Genomic DNA, 19,156 nt, shown 5'->3' with positions numbered 1-19,156 from the left:
CCCCGGGGGAAAATCGGTGTTACGGTTTGTCCTCACACAACGCCCCACGAGACCCAGCCTTGTCCCCTTGGATGCTTGAAGGGGATGATTCTGGAGACCCCCAAGAGGCCTCCTGAGCGGAGCTGGTGGGTTCCTTTTCCTTCTCCGGCAGGACGTTAGAGCAGCATTGATCCACGTTTCAAAACCCAGGCTCCCTTTTGATACACGTAGAAACCTTCCACACCCTTTTTTTCATATGTGATTTGAAGTTTCAAAACAATATTGTGTGTTTGAAAAAAGTGGGCGTGACGTTGAACAGCCCGTCTTTGGGCCCTGCGGGTTCTCACTGCCCCCCACAGCCCCTCAGAGGCGAAGGTGCAACCGGTGGTGGCCATGGCGAGCCATCGGCGGAAACGGGCTCGTGAGGGACTCGCCTGGCCTCTGGGCTTGACATCCTGAATCTCATTACCAAGGTGGAGCTGGTCCAGGAGCTGCTCCTGGCTGTGTCCTCCAGCCCCGTGAGGACAGTTCCTCTGTCCCTCCCACACTGATGTGCATTCCCTCTGCCCGTTCATGTCTGCAGCTCCTCTGTCCCTCCCACACTGATGTGCATTCCCTCTGTCCATCCATTTCTGCAGCTCCTCTGTCCCTCCCACACCGATGTGCATTCCCTCTGTCTGTCCATTCTGCAGCTCCTCTGTCCCTCCCACACCGATGTGCATTCCCTCTGCTGTCCATTTCTACAGCTCCTCTGTCCCTCCCACACTGATGTGCATTCCCTCTGTCCATCCATTTCTGCAGCATCTCTGTCCCTCCCACACTGATGTGCATTCCCTCTGCCCGTCCATTTCTACAGCTCCTCTGTCCCTCCCACACTGATGTGCATTCCCTCTGTCCATCCATTTCTGCAGCATCTCTGTCCCTCCCACACCGATGTGCATTCCCTCTGTCCATCCGTTTCTGCAGCTCCTCTGTCCCTCCCACACCGATGTGCATTCCCTCTGTCTGTCCATTCTGCAGCTCCTCTGTCCCTCCCACACCGATGTGCATTCCCTCTGTCCATCCATTTCTGCAGCATCTCTGTCCCTCCCACACTGATGTGCATTCCCTCTGCCCGTCCATTTCTACAGCTCCTCTGTCCCTCCCACACTGATGTGCATTCCCTCTGTCCATCCATTTCTGCAGCATCTCTGTCCCTCCCACACCGATGTGCATTCCCTCTGTCCATCCATTTCTGCAGCATCTCTGTCCCTCCCACACTGATGTGCATTCCCTCTGCCCGTCCATTTCTACAGCTCCTCTGTCCCTCCCACACTGATGTGCATTCCCTCTGTCCATCCATTTCTGCAGCTCCTCTGTCCCTCCCACACCGATGTGCATTCCCTCTGCCCGTCCATTTCTACAGCTCCTCTGTCCCTCCCACACTGATGTGCATTCCCTCTGTCCATCCATTTCTGCAGCTCCTCTGTCCCTCCCACACCGATGTGCATTCCCTCTGCTGTCCATTTCTGCAGCATCTCTGTCCCTCCCACACTGATGTGCATTCCCTCTGCTGTCCATCCATTTCTGCAGCATCTCTGTCCCTCCCACACTGATGTGCATTCCCTCTGTCCATCCATTTCTGCAGCGTCTCTGTCCCTCCCACACCGATGTGCATTCCCTCTGTCCATCCATTTCTGCAGCATCTCTGTCCCTCCCACACTGATGTGCATTCCCTCTGTCCATCCATTTATGCGGCATCTCTGTCCCTCCCACACCGATGTGCATTCCCTCTGCTGTCCATTTCTACAGCTCCTCTGTCCCTCCCACACTGATGTGCATTCCCTCTCTCCATCCATTTCTGCAGCATCTCTGTCCCTCCCACACCGATGCGCATTCCCTCTGCTGTCCATTTCTGCAGCATCTCTGTCCCTCCCACACTGATGTGCATTCCCTCTGTCCATCCATTTCTACAGCTCCTCTGTCCCTCCCACACTGATGTGCATTCCCTCTGTCCATCCATTTCTGCAGCATCTCTGTCCCTCCCACACTGATGGGCATTCTCTCTGCCCGTCCATTTCTGCAGCTCCTCTGTCCCTCCCACACTGATGTGCATTCCCTCTGCTGTCCATTTCTGCAGCTCCTCTGTCCCTCCCACACTGATGTGCATTCCCTCTGCTGTCCATTTCTACAGCTCCTCTGTCCCTCCCACACTGATGTGCATTCCCTCTGTCCATCCATTTCTGCAGCTCCTCTGTCCCTCCCACACCGATGTGCATTCCCTCTGCTGTCCATTTCTGCAGCTCCTCTGTCCCTCCCACACTGATGTGCATTCCCTCTGCCCGTCCATTTCTACAGCTCCTCTGTCCCTCCCACACCGATGTGCATTCCCTCTGCTGTCCATTTCTGCAGCTCCTCTGTCCCTCCCACACTGATGTGCATTCCCTCTGCCCGTCCATTTCTACAGCTCCTCTGTCCCTCCCACACCGATGTGCATTCCCTCTGCTGTCCATTTCTGCATCTCCTCTGTCCCTCCCACACTGATGTGCATTCCCTCTGCCGTCCATTTCTGTACAGGTGTTCTTCAGTCCTGGTCAGACTTAATGCTGTGTCCACTCAGGTTGGCCTTTTTAGAATTCGAGACTGGGTCTCACTCTGTCACCCAGGCTGCAGTGCTGTGGCGCAATCACAACTGACTGCACCCTCGAACTTCTGGGCTCAAACGATTCTTCCAAGTAGCTGTGACTACAGGTGTGCACCAGCATGCTCGGCTAATTTTTGTATTTTTTTTTGTAGAGATCGGGTCTTGCTATATTGCCCAGGCTGGTCTTGCCCACCTGGGCTCAAGTGGTCCGTCCGGTGCTGGCGTTCGTACGTCTCTTCATCCCATCAGCACTCCTCACCCCTCACACTGGGCTCGTACCTGGCACCACTGTGTCCTCCACAGATGCTGAATGAACTCAGGAACCCCTGGAGACCAAGCCCCACGTCCTGTGCTTCCCCCTTGGATTGAACATTATTAGATTTGCTGGGTTTTATTTTTATTTTATTTTTTTGAGACCGAGTCTTGCTCTGTCACCCAGGCTGTAATGCAGTGGTGCAATCTCAGCTCACTGCAACTTCCGACTTCTGATTTCAAGCAGTTCTCCTACCTCAGCCACCAAGTAGCTGGGATTCCAGGTGCGCACCACCACGCCTGGCTAATTTTTGTATTTTTAGTAGAGACGGGGTTTCGCCTTGTTGGCCAGGTTGGTGTTGAACTCCTGACCTCAGGCGATCCGCCCACCTCAGCCTCCCAAATTGCTGGGATTACAGGCGTGAGCCACCGCACCTGACCAGATTTGCTGGGTTTTAAAAACCCTCCTCCCACCTTCTGATTTAGCCACCCCATCCACCCCTTGGCCGCAGCTCCTGTTGGGTGCACCGTGCTCCCGTCACCCATGCTGCACAGCCCTCAGCCCAGTTCTCGATGGCTCAAACCTCCTGTTTCCCGTGTCCTGCCGGAAAAGATGCAGAAACCTCTCTGGGACTGAGGGGATGCAGAGGTTAACCAGGACCGGGAAGGGGTTAACTGAGGCCCCTGGACCCCGCTGCCCCACCCCCGGCCCCCCGGCCCCCAGCCATCCTGGCGGCTTCATCTTGTCTGAATACCCCGATTTCCCTGAGACTGACACTCGCAGAGGCACGAGTGCAGAAATGATCCGAAGCCCCGTCCAAGTCATGATTTCTTATTATGTGCTCTGTGAATGTTAATAGTCAACAGCTGATGCTGTTGCCTTTTTTAACCCTCCTCTCCACTCGGGACACAGTGGTAACTGCATGAGTGGCAGGCGGAGGGAGGAGGTGTTTGGTGTTTTGGAAGCCGAGCTTGAAAGCCACAGGAAATGATGGTGCTTGCTTTCAACTGGGAGAGGTGGCTGGGGGCTGGCACAGGCTGGGGGCTGGCACAGGCCTGGGGCCTGCAGGTGGTCCCCGGGCCATGTCAGAGGCTCTTCCGATGGAGGGGAAGGGCCTGCCGGAAGCCTTGGTAAAGAGAGGCGGCTCGGCCCTGAGTGGCTGGTTCCCCTGGGAGCCGCCAGCAGCCAGGATGGAGGATGTGGGGTGGGAAGTCCAGGGAGACTTGCCTTCCTCCTGAAATGTTTCTCCACTTGCTTCTGGCTTCTGTCTCAGACCCAGCAGCAGGTGGCTGGCATTAAGGCTGTGCCTCCTTGGGGCCTTCTGTGACTTGGTATTTGTGGGTAGTCGGGGTAAGGTCCAGGGCTCGGCATGCTCCCAGCACTGCTGGCCCCCGGGCTGTGTCCTAACGAATGGGAAGAGGGGCCCGGCTGTGCCCTCCCACTTGAAGCTTGACCTCATCTGTCGTTCTGGAAGAGGAGAGGGCCCAGGGATCCAGCCTTGCCTTACCTCGGGGTGGGGAGGGTGAAGTTGGGTCCAGGCGGGGAGATGAGGGCCTGCAAGAGTGTGCTAGCCAGGCAGCCAGGCCCGGCTGGGGCAGCAGGAGCCCGGGTCCGAGGCTCAGACGGAACAGGGTTCGCATCCCAGGTCCCCATGTCGAGTTGCTTAACCTCAAGCCTCAGATCCCTTGTGTAAAACAGGAACAGTCATACCCACCCCATAGGGCTGTTTTGAAAATTAAATGAGATTCTGCATAAAACAGCTAGCTTGGTGCCTAGTGTAAGCATAAGTACCCGAGAAAGTATATAAATATTTATAATTATATACATCAATATCTGAACTGTCTATACGTTTAAAGTCATTTGGCAGCAGGGCCTGGGTTCCAGACAGCGTCTATAGCAACAGAGCTGTATCCAGCCTTTCCGCTGCTGGCCCACTGGGGCAGGTGATGCTTCTCCAAGCCTGACGGATGGCACTTCAGGGGCTGAGCAGGGCTGAGCTTATGATCGGAGGGGCCGGTGACCCGGGGACACCATCTGGGACCCGCTGTGGGGGTGCACAGGCCTGATTACACTTGAGCCACAGTCAGCCGCTGTGGCTGTCTCCTGCCTGTCTGCGTGGACACTTTCAGCTGCTTTAATCCATCCTGACCTGCAAAAATCCAGACCTGGTCAAAAAATGAAGTTGGGGCAAATGACTTTCCAAAGCATTTAGCATAAGCTTCCTTTAAATAGGAATTCTGCTTATCCATTTAAAACAGATTTTGACTTTGCACAGTTTGATTTCCATTTGGGTTGATATCTTTCTAGATCGTTCTCTGTGTATATATAGACTCCTCCATAGATGTAGGCACATCTACATATTTACGTGGTGGAGCGCCCTGCTACGCAGACTGTTTCCAACGTGCTTTTTTTAACTTAACAGCTTATGGTGAATATTGCCCCACACAGCTTCTTCGTCATTTCGTCACTTTTCTATTTACATCATCATTGTCTTTGTTGCTGCAAAGCTCTCCCCTAAACCTAGTAAGATTTTCCCTTTTGAAGATTTGGTTTCTGGCATCAGGAGCACATTGTGTGGCATGAAACACACACGTGGAGGCTCTCATTATGCTGCTTTGTGCATGCACCGAGGCCATTCAGACGTAGCTATTTCTTATCCTATTTTATCGGGGCAGGGGGATGACCCCTCTGTAAGCACCGTCTGCAGCGCGGTTCCCAGTGAGAAACCAGCTCACCTGCCGATTTCAACTCACTGGAACTCTCAGGAAAGTAATTTTCCAGATAAAAGATTGCTATTTTATTTTATTATTTTTTAAAATGAGATGGGGGGTGGGGGAGTCTCACTGTGTTGCCCAGGCTGGTCTTGAACTTCTGGCCTCAAGAAATCCCCCCACCTCGGCCTCCCAAAGCACTGGGATTGCAGGCAGGATCCACCGCACCCGGCCCTGGGTTTTGCTAGTGGATAAACTGCCCCGTTGAACGGGACACTCTTTGGGGACAAAGGGCCGCGTCTTGTTTGTTTTCGGCATTCTTAGAATAATGCCTTCCCTACAGTATAGAAAACATGTTTGTGAATTGAAGCTCCACACGTTTAAACCAGCCATCTTCAGTGTTCATCTCCACAGCACAGGGTACGTTTTCCAGGCCTCCTTGTACGCAACGTTTGAGGGCAGTTTCACCCTTTTCGGTCGAGTGAGGCCTGGTGAACAGCCCTCTCTGTGCCATGGATGGTCCAGGCCTCCTTGTACAGGACGTTTGAGCGCAGTTTCACCCTTTTCGGTCGAGTGAGGCTCGTGAACAGCCCTCTCCGTGCGATGGATGGTGATGCTGTGAAGCTGTCCCAGCCCGTCCAGGAGTGTGAGGCTGCCAGTGACTGACTCCAGACCACGGGTGCTGTGAGACGGCGGCATCTGCTTTCAGAGCAGTTTCCTTCCCTCCCCCCACATTGGCACTAAGCCCCTTCCCGTCTTCTGATCTGCGGGAGCGTGGTGGAATTCCTCATCATGAAATGGATCGGTGAGGACTCAAAGGCCAGCCTGGGCATGAAGTACCTGAACTTTGGAGTGGCCCAGCAGAACCTTCTGTCGTATTGTGACTCTTGGGTGCCATCTGGGAAGGAGAAGGGGTGGGACGGGGAGTCGCAGGAAGCAGAAATGTCACTGAAGTGGCCTGGATAAGAAGGACATTGAGGAAGGTGCCTGATCAGGCCTTGGGACGGGTCTGTCTGCACACATAGGCGGCCGCAGCACGCACCCCGGGGGAGGCAGGCAGAAGCCGTCATGGGAAGGGTCTGGTAAACATCCCCGCTTCCCACCCTCAGTGAAGGATTCCCGGAGTCATTTCCCCTGTGGCCGGGCCAGCCTGGGTTTATGCTCCATACCCTGAGACTGAGGCCCACCTGGCCACCACCCCACCTCCTCGGACACTCGCCCCCTGTGTGGCTCTCCCTGGTTTGGCCTCCCACAATCCTGCTGGTCAGCATCACTCGATGTGGACGTGATTGGACCCTGCCTCGTGCCGCTGAGCGAGTGCCTTCACGCCTCCATGCAGCTTGTCTTCCCCGCAGGTCGGCATGTTCCGGGAGGGAGCCTGTCTTGCTTTTTCAACTGTAATATCTTAAGTAGCTTCCATTTGTTCAATCCGTTCTTCTGCAAATAGTCACTGTGCCGGGCACAGGCAGCAGGAAGGTGAACAGAAATAGACGTGGCCTCTGCCCTTGGGAAGATGACGGCCCAGCAGGGGAAGTCACAGGAGCCCTGCAGCCACACAGCGGAGGGTAAAATCACAACCTTGACAGCGGAGAAGAGGCTGGAGCCCATTCTGGAGGCTCTCATTGTGGAAGGAGTTGCGGAAGTCTTCCTTGAAGACGTGGTGCTTTTGCTGAGGTCCGAGGGGTGTGTAGGTTAATGAAGAGACAGTGTGGCCAAGTGCCTCCCACACAGAGGGGGCAACACGTGCAAAGGTCCTGTGGCAGAAGGACCAGGGGCTGACAAACGGCCCACACGGCTGGAGCTCAGAGGGTCGGGGATGAGGAAGTAGAGCAGGAGGAGGCAGGGCCGGCCCGAATGCCGTAAGAAGTGAGGCGGTGGTCACCCCAGAGCAGCGGGAAGGCTCTGATGGCTTTTAAGTTGGGAGGGATGGGAGAGGTGACATGATTAGATTTGCCTCTTGAGAAGATCGGCCTGGCTGCCGTGTCGGGAACCAGTTGGAGGACAGCGCGGTGGGGTAGAGAGATCTGCTGGGCGGCCTTGGTGTGGGCATGGGCGGTGGCAGCAGAGATCAGGGACGGGGCTGAAGGGGAATTGAGAGGTTGGAGAGAGATTTGAGTTCTTGGAGATGGATTATCTGGGCAGGAAGGAGGGACGATGGGGGCCCAGGATGAGTGCTGGGTTGTGGCTTGTGTGACTGATGGATGCTGGCTGCCTTCACTGAGACAGGCATGGCTATAAAGGTCTGAGGTTGCCGCCTACCTAACCTTTTATGGTGCTGAGCACTTTCATGACCATCTCCCTTGATCCCCTCATCTGCAACCTGGGGTGTGGGGGGCCTGTTACCACCAACTTACAGACCAGGAAGTGAGGCTCAGAAGGCAAGTACCGAGTCCAAGTTCACCTCTAAACGGCACACCCTGCTGTCTCCTGCCCCAAAGCCTGTGTCCCGTGGGCAGGTCCCTGGGGAACCCCCTCCCCTGTGTTCTTGGGGGTAGAGAGAATATACATTTCTTTGCAAAAGAAGCACATGGAGGGACTGAGACAGGAGTGGGGAGAGAGGGTGCGCGGTCTGACGGTGGAGAGAGAGGGTGTGAGGTCTGACAGTGGGGAGAGAGGGTGTGAGGTCTGACGGTGGAGAGAGGGTGTGAGGACTGACGGTGGAGAGAGGGTGTGAGGTCTGACGGTGGAGAGAGAGGGTGTGAGGTCTGACGGTGGGGAGAGGGTGTGAGGTCTGACGGTGGAGAGAGAGGGTGTGAGGTCTGACGGTGGAGAGAGAGGGTGTGAGGTCTGACGGTGGGGAGAGGGTGTGAGGTCTGACGGTGGAGAGAGAGGGTGTGAGATCTGACGGTGGGGAGAGAGGGTGTGAGGTCTGATGGTGGGGAGAGAGGGTGTGAGGTCTGACGGTGGAGAGAGAGGGTGTGAGGTCTGATGGTGGGGAGAGAGGGTGTGAGGTCTGACGGTGGAGAGAGGGTGTGAGGTCTGACGGTGGGGAGAGAGGGTGTGAGGTCTGACGGTGGGGAGAGGGTGTGAGGTCCGATGGTGGGGAGAGAGGGTGTGAGGTCTGACGGTGGAGAGAGGGTGTGAGGTCTGACGGTGGAGAGAGAGGGTGTGAGGTCTGACGGTGGGGAGAGGGTGTGAGGTCTGACGGTGGAGAGAGAGGGTGTGAGGTCTGACGGTGGGGAGAGAGGGTGTGAGGTCTGACGGTGGAGAGAGAGGGTGTGAGGTCTGACGGTGGGGAGAGGGTGTGAGGTCTGACGGTGGAGAGAGAGGGTGTGAGGTCTGACGGTGGAGAGAGAGGGTGTGAGGTCTGACGGTGGGGAGAGGGTGTGAGGTCTGACGGTGGAGAGAGAGGGTGTGAGGTCTGACGGTGGGGAGAGGGTGTGAGGTCTGATGGTGGAGAGAGAGGGTGTGAGGTCTGACGGTGGAGAGAGAGGGTGTGAGGTCTGACGGTGGGGAGAGGGTGTGAGGTCTGACGGTGGAGAGAGAGGGTGTGAGGTCTGACGGTGGGGAGAGAGGGTGTGAGGTCTGACGGTGGGGAGAGAGGGTGTGAGGTCTGACGGTGGAGAGAGAGGGTGTGAGGTCTGACGGTGGAGAGAGGGTGTGAGGTCTGACGGTGGGGAGAGAGGGTGTGAGGTCTGACGGTGGAGAGAGAGGGTGTGAGGTCTGACGGTGGGGGGAGAGGATGCGAGGTCTGACGGTGGAGAGAGGGTGTGAGGTCTGACAGTGGGGAGAGAGGGTGTGAGGTCTGACGGTGGAGAGAGGGTGCGAGGTCTGACGGTGGGGAGAGAGGGTGTGAGGTCTGACGGTGGAGAGAGGGTGTGAGGTCTGACGGTGGGGAGAGAGGGTGTGAGGTCTGACGGTGGAGAGAGAGGGTGTGAGGTCTGACGGTGGAGAGAGGGTGTGAGGTCTGACGGTGGAGAGAGGGTGTGAGGTCTGATGGTGGGGAGAGAGGGTGTGAGGTCTGATGGTGGGGAGAGAGGGTGTGAGGTCTGACGGTGGAGAGAGGGTGTGAGGTCTGACAGTGGAGAGAGGGTGCGCGGTCTGACGGTGGAGAGAGAGGGTGTGAGGTCTGACGGTGGAGAGAGAGGGTGTGAGGTCTGACGGTGGGGAGAGGGTGTGAGGTCTGACGGTGGAGAGAGAGGGTGTGAGATCTGACGGTGGGGAGAGAGGGTGTGAGGTCTGATGGTGGGGAGAGAGGGTGTGAGGTCTGACGGTGGAGAGAGAGGGTGTGAGGTCTGATGGTGGGGAGAGAGGGTGTGAGGTCTGACGGTGGAGAGAGGGTGTGAGGTCTGACGGTGGGGAGAGAGGGTGTGAGGTCTGACGGTGGGGAGAGGGTGTGAGGTCCGATGGTGGGGAGAGAGGGTGTGAGGTCTGACGGTGGAGAGAGGGTGTGAGGTCTGATGGTGGGGAGAGAGGGTGTGAGGTCTGACGGTGGAGAGAGGGTGTGAGGTCTGACAGTGGAGAGAGGGTGCGCGGTCTGACGGTGGAGAGAGAGGGTGTGAGGTCTGACGGTGGAGAGAGGGTGTGAGGTCTGACGGTGGAGAGAGGGTGTGAGGTCTGACGGTGGAGAGAGAGGGTGTGAGGTCTGACGGTGGGGAGAGAGGGTGTGAGGTCTGACGGTGGAGAGAGGGTGTGAGGTCTGACGGTGGGGAGAGAGGGTGTGAGGTCTGACGGTGGAGAGAGGGTGTGAGGTCTGACGGTGGGGAGAGGGTGTGAGGTCCGATGGTGGGGAGAGAGGGTGTGAGGTCTGACGGTGGAGAGAGGGTGTGAGGTCTGACGGTGGAGAGAGAGGGTGTGAGGTCTGACGGTGGAGAGAGGGTGTGAGGTCTGACGGTGGAGAGAGAGGGTGTGAGGTCTGACGGTGGGGAGAGGGTGTGAGGTCTGACGGTGGAGAGAGGGTGCGAGGTCTGACGGTGGGGAGAGAGGGTGTGAGGTCTGACGGTGGGGAGAGAGGGTGTGAGGTCTGACGGTGGAGAGAGGGTGCGAGGTCTGAAAGCCTGGAGTTGTGTGGCTTCTGCCCTGGGTTAGGCCCAGAAGTTTCATCGTTTAACACTCGGTCGCAGTTCCAGGCTGCAGGGTGCATGAGGCAGCCAAGCCCGGGAAGCCAGGACTCGCTTGCCCTGGGCAAATCCACTCCAAGGAAGCCCATCTCAGGCAGGGAAGTGAGTGGCCACCCCTGTGCCCCGGGACTGTCCTAGACACAGATCGTGAAGGGCTGTGTTTGCACGAAGTTGATGTAGAGGCTGGCTCTACATGGGTTTCGCTCTCGCATAGGTTTTCAAAAATACCACCTGTTTCGTTTTCTTTATTGGAACCTGGGAACAAAGAGCGAGCCCATTGGAAGAGGCCCATTACTGCCTTATTGATGTGAGATTTACGAAAGCAGCAATTATGTGTTATTTGAGTGGGAGCGTGTCATCTTTTCGTAGCCCTCGCCTCTTAGGAGCGCCCCCTGCCCCCTGCCAGCCAGAGACACTGAAGCAGCAGGGGGATGGCTGAGGTGGAGAACTGACCCCTGGTGCCGCCAGCGTTGGTTGGTAGCGGGAAAACAGGCTGCCCGAGGCGCGATCTGGGGAGCAGGAAGCACCAGACCCTAAGGGGAAGGCAGAGGTTCGTGGGCCCAGCAGGGACAGCCCTTCACCCAACCTCTGGAGGGCGACTGGTCCACGCTGCTCCTGTCCCCAGATCCGTTGGCTCCGTGTCCTCGTGGTCTGTGAGTAGAGGACAGGACTCAGTTCCGTGGACACTCTCCTGGCTTCTCTCCCTGCCCCCACGGCACTGTTTCATCAGTGAGACACGTGCGCATTTGTCCCTCAAACCCCCCCACAGGGCAGCCGAGCACCCCCCCAGCAGTGGCGGGGGGACATCGGAGCAAGTGTTGAGGGCATCCCGGGGTGCACAGTGGGGCCTGGGCCCCACCCTGTTCATCCGTGTCCCGTCACGCCAGGCCTGTGCCCCTCACGGGTGCTCAGCGGGTGATGGTAACGTGGATTAGTAAATTGCAGGGGAGGTGAGCGCTAGACGGGGTAGGGGTGGAGATAGAGCCACGCTGAGGGGCAGGCACATGAGTGCATCAGTCGGGTTGATTGGAAGCTGTAGGGGAGCAGGGGGAGCAGGCTGTTGGCAGGTTGAGTGGGGAGACTGAGGGCAGGGTCCTCTGGCCCAGCGCCGTCCTGCAGAACCTCACGGCGAGGATGAAAATGTATTTCTCTGCTGTCCCATGCGGTAGCCACCGGCCACGTGAGGCCACGGAGTACCTGAAATGGGGTCAGTGTGACCTCAGAGCTGTTTTTCATTTTATTCCATCACAATCAGTTTGCACTTAAATAGCCACCTGCAGCTGGTGGCTACCGTATTAGATCGTGCAGGACTAGAGGAAAACCACACCGGGCGGTAGAACATGGTACGAGGGGCTGCAGTAACTGCAGCTGGCATTTATTGAGTCGCTATTACGTGCTGGTTGCTTTTCCCGTGTCTCAGTTGATCCTCAAAACAACCCAAGGGTGTAAGTATTATCCCACTTTACAGCTGAGAACGTCTGAGGTTTAGAGAGGCTTTGGGTGGCTTGCCCGGGAGCCCACCCAGGTCTGCCGCCCCCTAAACCTGTGGGCCGTGCCGTGCGGCCTCTGAAGGAGCTGAGAGCCACGTCTCAGGAACAGGATCTGGTGATAGCGCAGGATGGCGTGAGGTGCGGGCTCAGGGGGACCGAGGGCTCTAGACGACTCCAGGGCTGAGAGACACGACGATGCTCCCATTTCTAGGGCTCCCGAGTACAAAAGCAGAGAGAGGATCCCAGTCCTGGTCGGGGGGCTGCTGTGGACTGAATGTTTATATCACCCCAAAATACCTACGTTGAAGCCGTCACGCAGATGTGATATTTGGAGATGGGGGCTTTGGGAGGGATCAGATGAGGTCCTGAGGGTGGGACCCCGGGGATGGGATTGGCGTCCTCATCAGAGGAGAAGGAGGCCAGACCTCACTCTACTGTGGGAGGGTACAGCAAGAAGCTGCCGTCTGTACGCCAGGAAGAGCCCTCCCCAGAACCTGACCGTGGGGGCACCCCGACTGGGGCCATCAGGCCTCTGCAGCTGTGATAAACATGCTTCTGTTGTTTCAGCCACTCAGTCTATGGTGTTTTTGTTACAGCAGCCTAAGCTGACTATGATGGGGTAGAGGCTGTCCTCTCCCCCTAGGCTGTGTGCATAGGGGAAGGCGGCCCCCAGGGGAGAGGCCAGGCTGCGAGGGCACCTGTGGGGTGCAATGGGGAGGCTGCTGGGCCTCCTGCTGACAGCTGGAAACCTCTCCCCTCCCCACTGGGAGAGCATGGAGGGCAGGGCCAGACTCTCCAGCCTGGGCCGTTGCTCCTAGAGTCAGCATCAGGCCACACTCACGACCCCAGCAAAGCTTTGTCCCAGGGTCGGCCCCTGGCACCTTCTCTGCCCATTGTTTTGAGAGCCATCAGCCACGTCCCCAGGGACCCACCTGAGCAGAAGCAGCTCTCTAGAGAGCCGTGCGCACCAGCCTGGCACCAGGGCAGGGGAGGGTGTGACCGACCCTCCTGAGGTCTGAACAAAAATCCTGCTTTACCGTGAACGAGCTGTGTGACCTCGGGCAGCCCGAATCATCTCTGAGCCTTTGTTTCTTCATCTATTTAGTGGGGATCATAACACCTGCCTCCTTCATACTCTGTGGTCTGGGCTGTGGTGCCCGGTCCGATAACTGCTCACTAACTGTGCTGTGGGTGTTTGATTCCCTCCTGTTCCCACAGCATCGCCTCATTCAGCAGCCTGTGCAGGGCAGGGCACTCTGCGTGTTTATAAGGCAAGCTGCCCTCAACCGATGCGTGTGTAAAGAGTGCAGAAGGGAGAGCTCACATCTCTGAGGGCCACACTTGTTTCCACCTGTTACAGTGTACACAGGGATGGTGGGAATTCGCAAGGAAAACAGAGCTAAGTAGCATCAGTGCTTCCTCTCCCCTTTACCCAGAGAGGAGAGGCCCATGTTGTGGTTCTGGAGCCCACCTCATGGGCTGATGGGGGACCCTGTTGTAGAGGTGGGAACATTAGGAGCGAAGGGTGGAAGAGGTGGAGAGAGGCTGCTCTCTTGGGGAAGGGGAGAGTCACCAGTCTCTGTGAGGGATGGTGGCCTAGGGTTCCAGGGAGACAGGCTACTGGTCCTTGGAGGGGCTGAAGCCCAGCCTAGCAATGATCCCAAACCCAGGACTGGCACAGATATGACCACATGCTCCCACTCCCTCTCATGGGGTCATGAGAGCTTGGGAAGCAAGGAGGCCAGCAGTGAGGAGTGTGGACGGCGCTCAGGGGACCCTCTGCAGATCTGGGCCATCAAACACCCCAAGCCTAGGACCTTCATGAGAGCTGGAAAGGGGCCCCAAGTGTGGCTGAGGCTTGGGAAGATTTTCCTGCCAATCCAGAGGGACAGGAGCTTGGAGCAGATTGCATTTTCTTTGGGGAAATAAAAGGTGACATTTCTCGTACCTGAGCATTGGATGGTAGCAAATCCGTCCCCCGCAGGAATGTATCATAGCTTCCGTCCCCCGTGAGTTTGCTCCCCAACCCCGGGGGCACTGAGCTCGGCCACCTGATCAGGCCAGTGACCTCCACACGCTCGACACGCTCGACGTGGAAGCCAAGTTGGTGACATTTTCCCTCTCCACGGAGAGACGTGCTCCTTGCTGAGTTGGCAGCCTGCAGAAAAGGCCAAGCAACAGATGCAGACTTCCCTCGGCGGGGGGCTGCAGAGAACCCCCACCCACGCAGGGACCAGGTGGCTTCCGTGTGGCAGAAAGATGGATGAGCTGGGGCAACAGTCCTGAGGAGTCGCCAGCGATCGCTGAATCAGACTCTGCCTGGGTTAGCCTGGAGCCGGTCTCAGCCCCAACACATCCACCTCTGCCTCCCAGCTTGCTTCTTCTGGCCTTGTTGCTGTGCCTTCAGGGGAAGCAACGTAAGAACTGTCCTGCATCACATGATGACGTTTCGGCCAGCAAATGTCCCACACTGTTATAATACCACATTCTTACTGTACCATTTCTATGATATATTTAGATACAGGAATACTTTCCGCTGTGTCACAGTTGCCTGCAGCCTTCGGTACGGTAACATGTCGTTCAGGTTGTAGCCTAGCAGCCAGAGAATACAGCAGCTAGCCTGGGTGTGCAGCCGGCTATACCATCTTGGTTTGCGTAAGCGTGCTCTATGTGCTGCTTGCACAATGGTGCAGTCACCTCACTGTGCCTTTTCTCAGGACATATTCTTGTTTTTAAGCAACAGTAATTGTATTTATAAGTTATGAGCTTAATCAACCTTGCTTAAAGCAAAGCCCCTTTCCAGTTCTCATGAAGCTCCCAGGTGTGGGGTCTTTGATGGCCCAGCACTTCAGCAGACTGTAGGTTCTAGATTGTGGCTATTCCCGCGTCCAGAGAACATGATAAACTGTCTCTAGAGTCCGACCGGAATCTGTGGCTGCCATGTGAACCTGAGCATATCCTCAGACTCTGCCAAGCCCCGGGTTACTCACCTATAACGTGGGCCTGAAGTTTACATAACTGGGGTACTAGGATCGCTAAGTGGGGCTCGGTGTAAAGGAAGTGCTCTCGTTGTTACCAGCATTTCTCACGACTGTGTCTTCTGACCTGTCGGACACGCAGGCGAGTTTCGGGTTATACGCAAATGTATGTTTCTTTGTTGAATTGCATTATTTCCAGGCAGCACCGCCATCGGCTGTGTGAAGGCCAGATCACGTGCTGTCGTGTTTGCCTGGACCCTCCCCTGGCATTGGGCGTCTGTGTTGTTTCCAGTTCTTTGCTATCAAACGCGACGCAGCTGTGAATGTCAGCAAGCTTTGCTGTGGTTCCAACAGAACCTAACTCTGGGGTGGGGGTTCTGTGGATGGGGCCATCCATTACGTTCAAAGCCAACTAAGGATTTTTAGATGAGCTGTGCCTCTGCGGTGATTGATTCCTTCTATCCTGAAGCACGAGACGCTCCTTGGAAGGTGCTAAGTGTCCCTTCGTTACAGTTGTCCGAGCCCCACGGCGGAGGAGGAAGCGGCTGCAGTCTTTACAACCCCATGTCCTCTCTCTTGTAGAAAGTCTGCACCAAATGTGGGATCGAGGCCTCCCCTGGCCAGAAGCGGCCCCTGTGGCTGTGTAAGATCTGCAGTGAGCAAAGAGAGGTAGGGCGTCCAGGGTGACGGTGGGGAGGGCTGGGAGGGCTGCATACACCCCAAGATGGGGATGGGTGGACGGTCAGGGTGACGTTGGGGAGGGCTGAGTGGGCTGGATACACTCTCAGATGGGGATGGGTGGACGGTCAGGGTGACGGCGGGGTGGGCTGGGAGGGCCGGATGTGCTCTCAGATGGGGATGGGTGGATGGTCAGGGTGATGGTGGGAGGGCTGAGTGGGCTGGATACACCCTCAGATGGGGATGGGTGGATGGTCAGGGTGATGGTGGGGAGGGCTGGGCGGGCTGGATACGCCCTCAGATGGGGATGGGTGGACGGTCAGGGTGACAGTGGGGGTGCTGAGTGGGCTGCATACGCTCTCAGATGGGGATGGGTGGATGGTCAGGGTGACGGTGGGGAGGGCTGGGCGGGCTGGATACGCTCTCAGATGGGGATGGGTGGACAGTCACTGGGAGGGGTTTCTCCAGAAGTCAAGGAAGAACTGACCACTCGGCGGAGAAAAGCACGGAGGGACAGCCTGTGGCCACTTCCCCTATGCAGGGGTGGCAGGTTCTACACGTGGGAGGGTCCGAGGTTTCGGTGGGAAGCCCCTTGCACTGTGAGTGTGAGAGCATGTGGTGTTTGTGGGGGCTGTTATTATGGTAACAGTAGTAGCTACCCAGGGTGAACGCTGACTGTGTGCCTGGCACTGTCATAAGTTCCTTGCATGTATGAATTCATTTCATCCCTGCACAACCCCAGTGGTGCTATTCTTATCCCCTTTTCCTGATGGGGAAGTAAAGACACAAGAGGTTAAATAACCTGCAAGCACAGAGCCAGTTAGTGGGGGAGCCGGAAACCAAACTCAGCCGTTGTCTGCTGTCACGATGCCACCCAGCGCCCCTTCTGCTGCTACGGTTCTATGGTTCTAGTTCCAACCCCATTTGAGGGAAGGAAGTCGAGGCTCAGCAAGGACTCTGGGGAGTAGCAGATGGGCAGAGACAGTCAGAACCTCCCTGTGCCAGGTCGGATTGGAGCCAAAACAGCAGGACCTGGCAGGTAGCTTCTGGGAAGTGCCCTGGGGAGGCAGGGCTGGGACAGAATGTGAGGGGCGAGGAGGCGTGCAGCTGGTCTTCCAGATCGGGATTTATTACTTTTTAAATCTCGCTTGTCACATCCAAGGATCCACAAAACACCTTCAATTCTGGAAAATTCTCAGCCATGATGTCTTTGAATATTGCTCCTCTGCCATTCCTTCTCTCCTCTCAGGAAATCCCGCTGGATACATTTCAGAGCCCCTCAACCATCCCCCACAGCTCCCAACTGCTCTTTCTTGCTTATTTCTTTATCTTTCTGTGATCCTTTCTGGGTGAATTCTTTGGTACTGCCTTCCAAGTCACTAAGTCTTTCCTTGAGATCAATTCCCCATTGGTTTCATGGGTTGTCTTTCTTAGGGTTAGTTTTCCTTGGAAGTTTTGGAATTTTGGTTTGTGCGCTCATCCTGTGTGATAATAGTCCGTTTCTCTCTGTTTCCCACCCGGCTCTTCTAGCTGAATAGTTTTGCAGCTGCATCCCTCTGGGTCTGGGGTTGCCCAGTGCTGAGCCAGGCATCCTGGGTTTGTGGCGAGCTGCTCATCCATGGTGATACTGGGATTATTCCCAGACCCTCATCCCAGCCGTGACAGCTTGGCCAGGCCCTGCTGCTGCTGGGCTTGCTTTCCTCTGAGCTCATTTCCTTATGTATGTTTATAGTCCCGGGGCAGGGCCCTGCTGTTTTCAGCCTCCTTTCCCAGGTGGAAAATCCCCTCAACAGCCTGATTTTAGTGACTCTGCTCTGGTCCCCCACCTCCCAAGGGTCACTTTTAGTCCCTGAACCCTGGAAGACCAATCTCCCAGCTGCCTCTGTCTGCTTCGGAGCCCAGAGCTCAGCAAGCGGCTGTGCCTTCACCCCTCAAAATGGCAAATACTTTGAATTTATGATCCATGGAGATATAGATCTTGTTTTTGCGCACATTTCCTTGCTGCTGTTATTGTGAAAATATTTTCCTCTATCACTTCCGTGTCTTTGGAACAGGAAAAGCTGCAGGCAGGGCCTCACAGTGTGTGCTAGCATTCTGTCTTGCTGGAAGTCCCTGACTCCTCATCCCCAGATGGAGTTAATAATGCCCGCTCCACAGAGTTGCTGTGAGAATTCAGTAGGACTGTTGAAGTGGGCAAAACCTCCAGCATAGATATTCCATAACTATCAGAGGCCTCCCTTCCTCCTCAGCCAGAAATCTCCCCTTTGAACCTGAGGTTCTTCTAATCTTCAGGGGAGCCCTTTGACAATGCACATGTCCACGGAAGAGGAAATTCCTTAAAACATCGTCTGTGGGGAGACGCTTTGTGGGATGAAAAGATGGTCACAGCTGAGCTGGGGGAGGGCAGAAGTGAAGGACCTTTGAAGGAAAAGAAAGTGAATGGAAGGAAAGACAAATTTAGCAAGTTTAATCATTTAGTTGAGGGCTGCCCCGTCCCCCTCATGAGTCACCCTCACACTCCGTAACAGTCTTGAGCTACCACCAGCCTGTCTTAATCTCCAGAGGGCTCCGGTGCCCAGAAAAGTCCAAAATAGCTCAGGATGAATTTTCTTATCTTTCCTAAGGCAGAGACTATGAGGCTGTGCGTTACACTATCACTTTGCCCTTGAATTTTTAGAGGCTGATAAAACTTAGCCTCTAAAAGATCAAGGATATTCCCTCTCTGCAGCACCAGGCATATGGTGCACGGTTAGTAGGAATGGATGGGGCTGGGAACATGTTCATGGTATATGAGCCTGGGTACCTGGGGGTACCAGAACCATGTGCTGGATTTTTCTGCCTGCTTGTGGGGTGTGGGAAGGCTGGCGTAATTGGTTTCCTAATGCCCTTTCTTCTTAGAAAAATGTCTAATCATAATGAAGAGATAACTAACTAGAAAGGCCATTTAAAATGTCAGATTTCAAGCTGGTTCTGAGTCTGTGATGAAAATTTGGAGTTATGTCTCCCCGCAAAAGCCAAATCCTAATGGAAGAACTTGGGTTTTCTGATATAAACTTTTGGAGCATTCTGCCCAAGGCCTCTTATCTTCCTTTCCTTTCGTGCTTCACTTCCATCCATTCTGCCCAAGGCCTCTTATCTTCCTTTCCTTTCGTGCTTCACTTCCATCCATTCTGCCCAAGGCCTCTCATCTTCCTTTCCTTTCGTGCTTCACTTCCATCCATTCTGCCCAAGGCCTCTTATCTTCCTTTCCTTTCGTGCTTCACTTCCATCCATTCTGCCCAAGGCCTCTTATCTTCCTTTCCTTTCGTGCTTCACTTCCATCATCTCTGGCTGTAATTGTAAGTATTTTTTCTGGAGCGAGTTGAGTGCTGGTGAGATGTTCCT

The 19,156-nt window shown here is 55.7% G+C and overlaps 1 protein-coding gene across 26 annotated transcripts in view; it reads left to right on the top strand.

The window, feature by feature from the left end:
- Positions 1-19,156, top strand: part of RPH3AL (rabphilin 3A like (without C2 domains)) — a 232,033-nt gene that overhangs the window by 139,216 nt on the left and 73,661 nt on the right. For 22 of the 26 annotated variants that reach the window (XR_010153183.1, XM_063799491.1, XM_063799490.1 and 19 more), the window contains one exon: positions 15,677-15,763. The exons of the other annotated variants lie outside the window; for them this stretch is intronic. Coding sequence is in view for 21 of the 22 variants with exons in the window: in XM_063799491.1 (XP_063655561.1) it covers positions 15,677-15,763 (87 nt within the window). In the remaining variant the exon portion in view is untranslated. The remainder of the gene's footprint in view (positions 1-15,676; positions 15,764-19,156) is intronic. 26 annotated transcript variants of the gene reach the window in all.

The sequence above is a fragment of the Pan troglodytes genome, chromosome 19 (genome assembly GCF_028858775.2).
Source record: "Pan troglodytes isolate AG18354 chromosome 19, NHGRI_mPanTro3-v2.0_pri, whole genome shotgun sequence".
Taxonomy (NCBI): Eukaryota; Metazoa; Chordata; class Mammalia; order Primates; family Hominidae; genus Pan; species Pan troglodytes.
The sequence above is the reverse complement of the archived record's forward strand: the minus strand, read 5'-3'. Positions and strand labels throughout refer to the sequence as shown.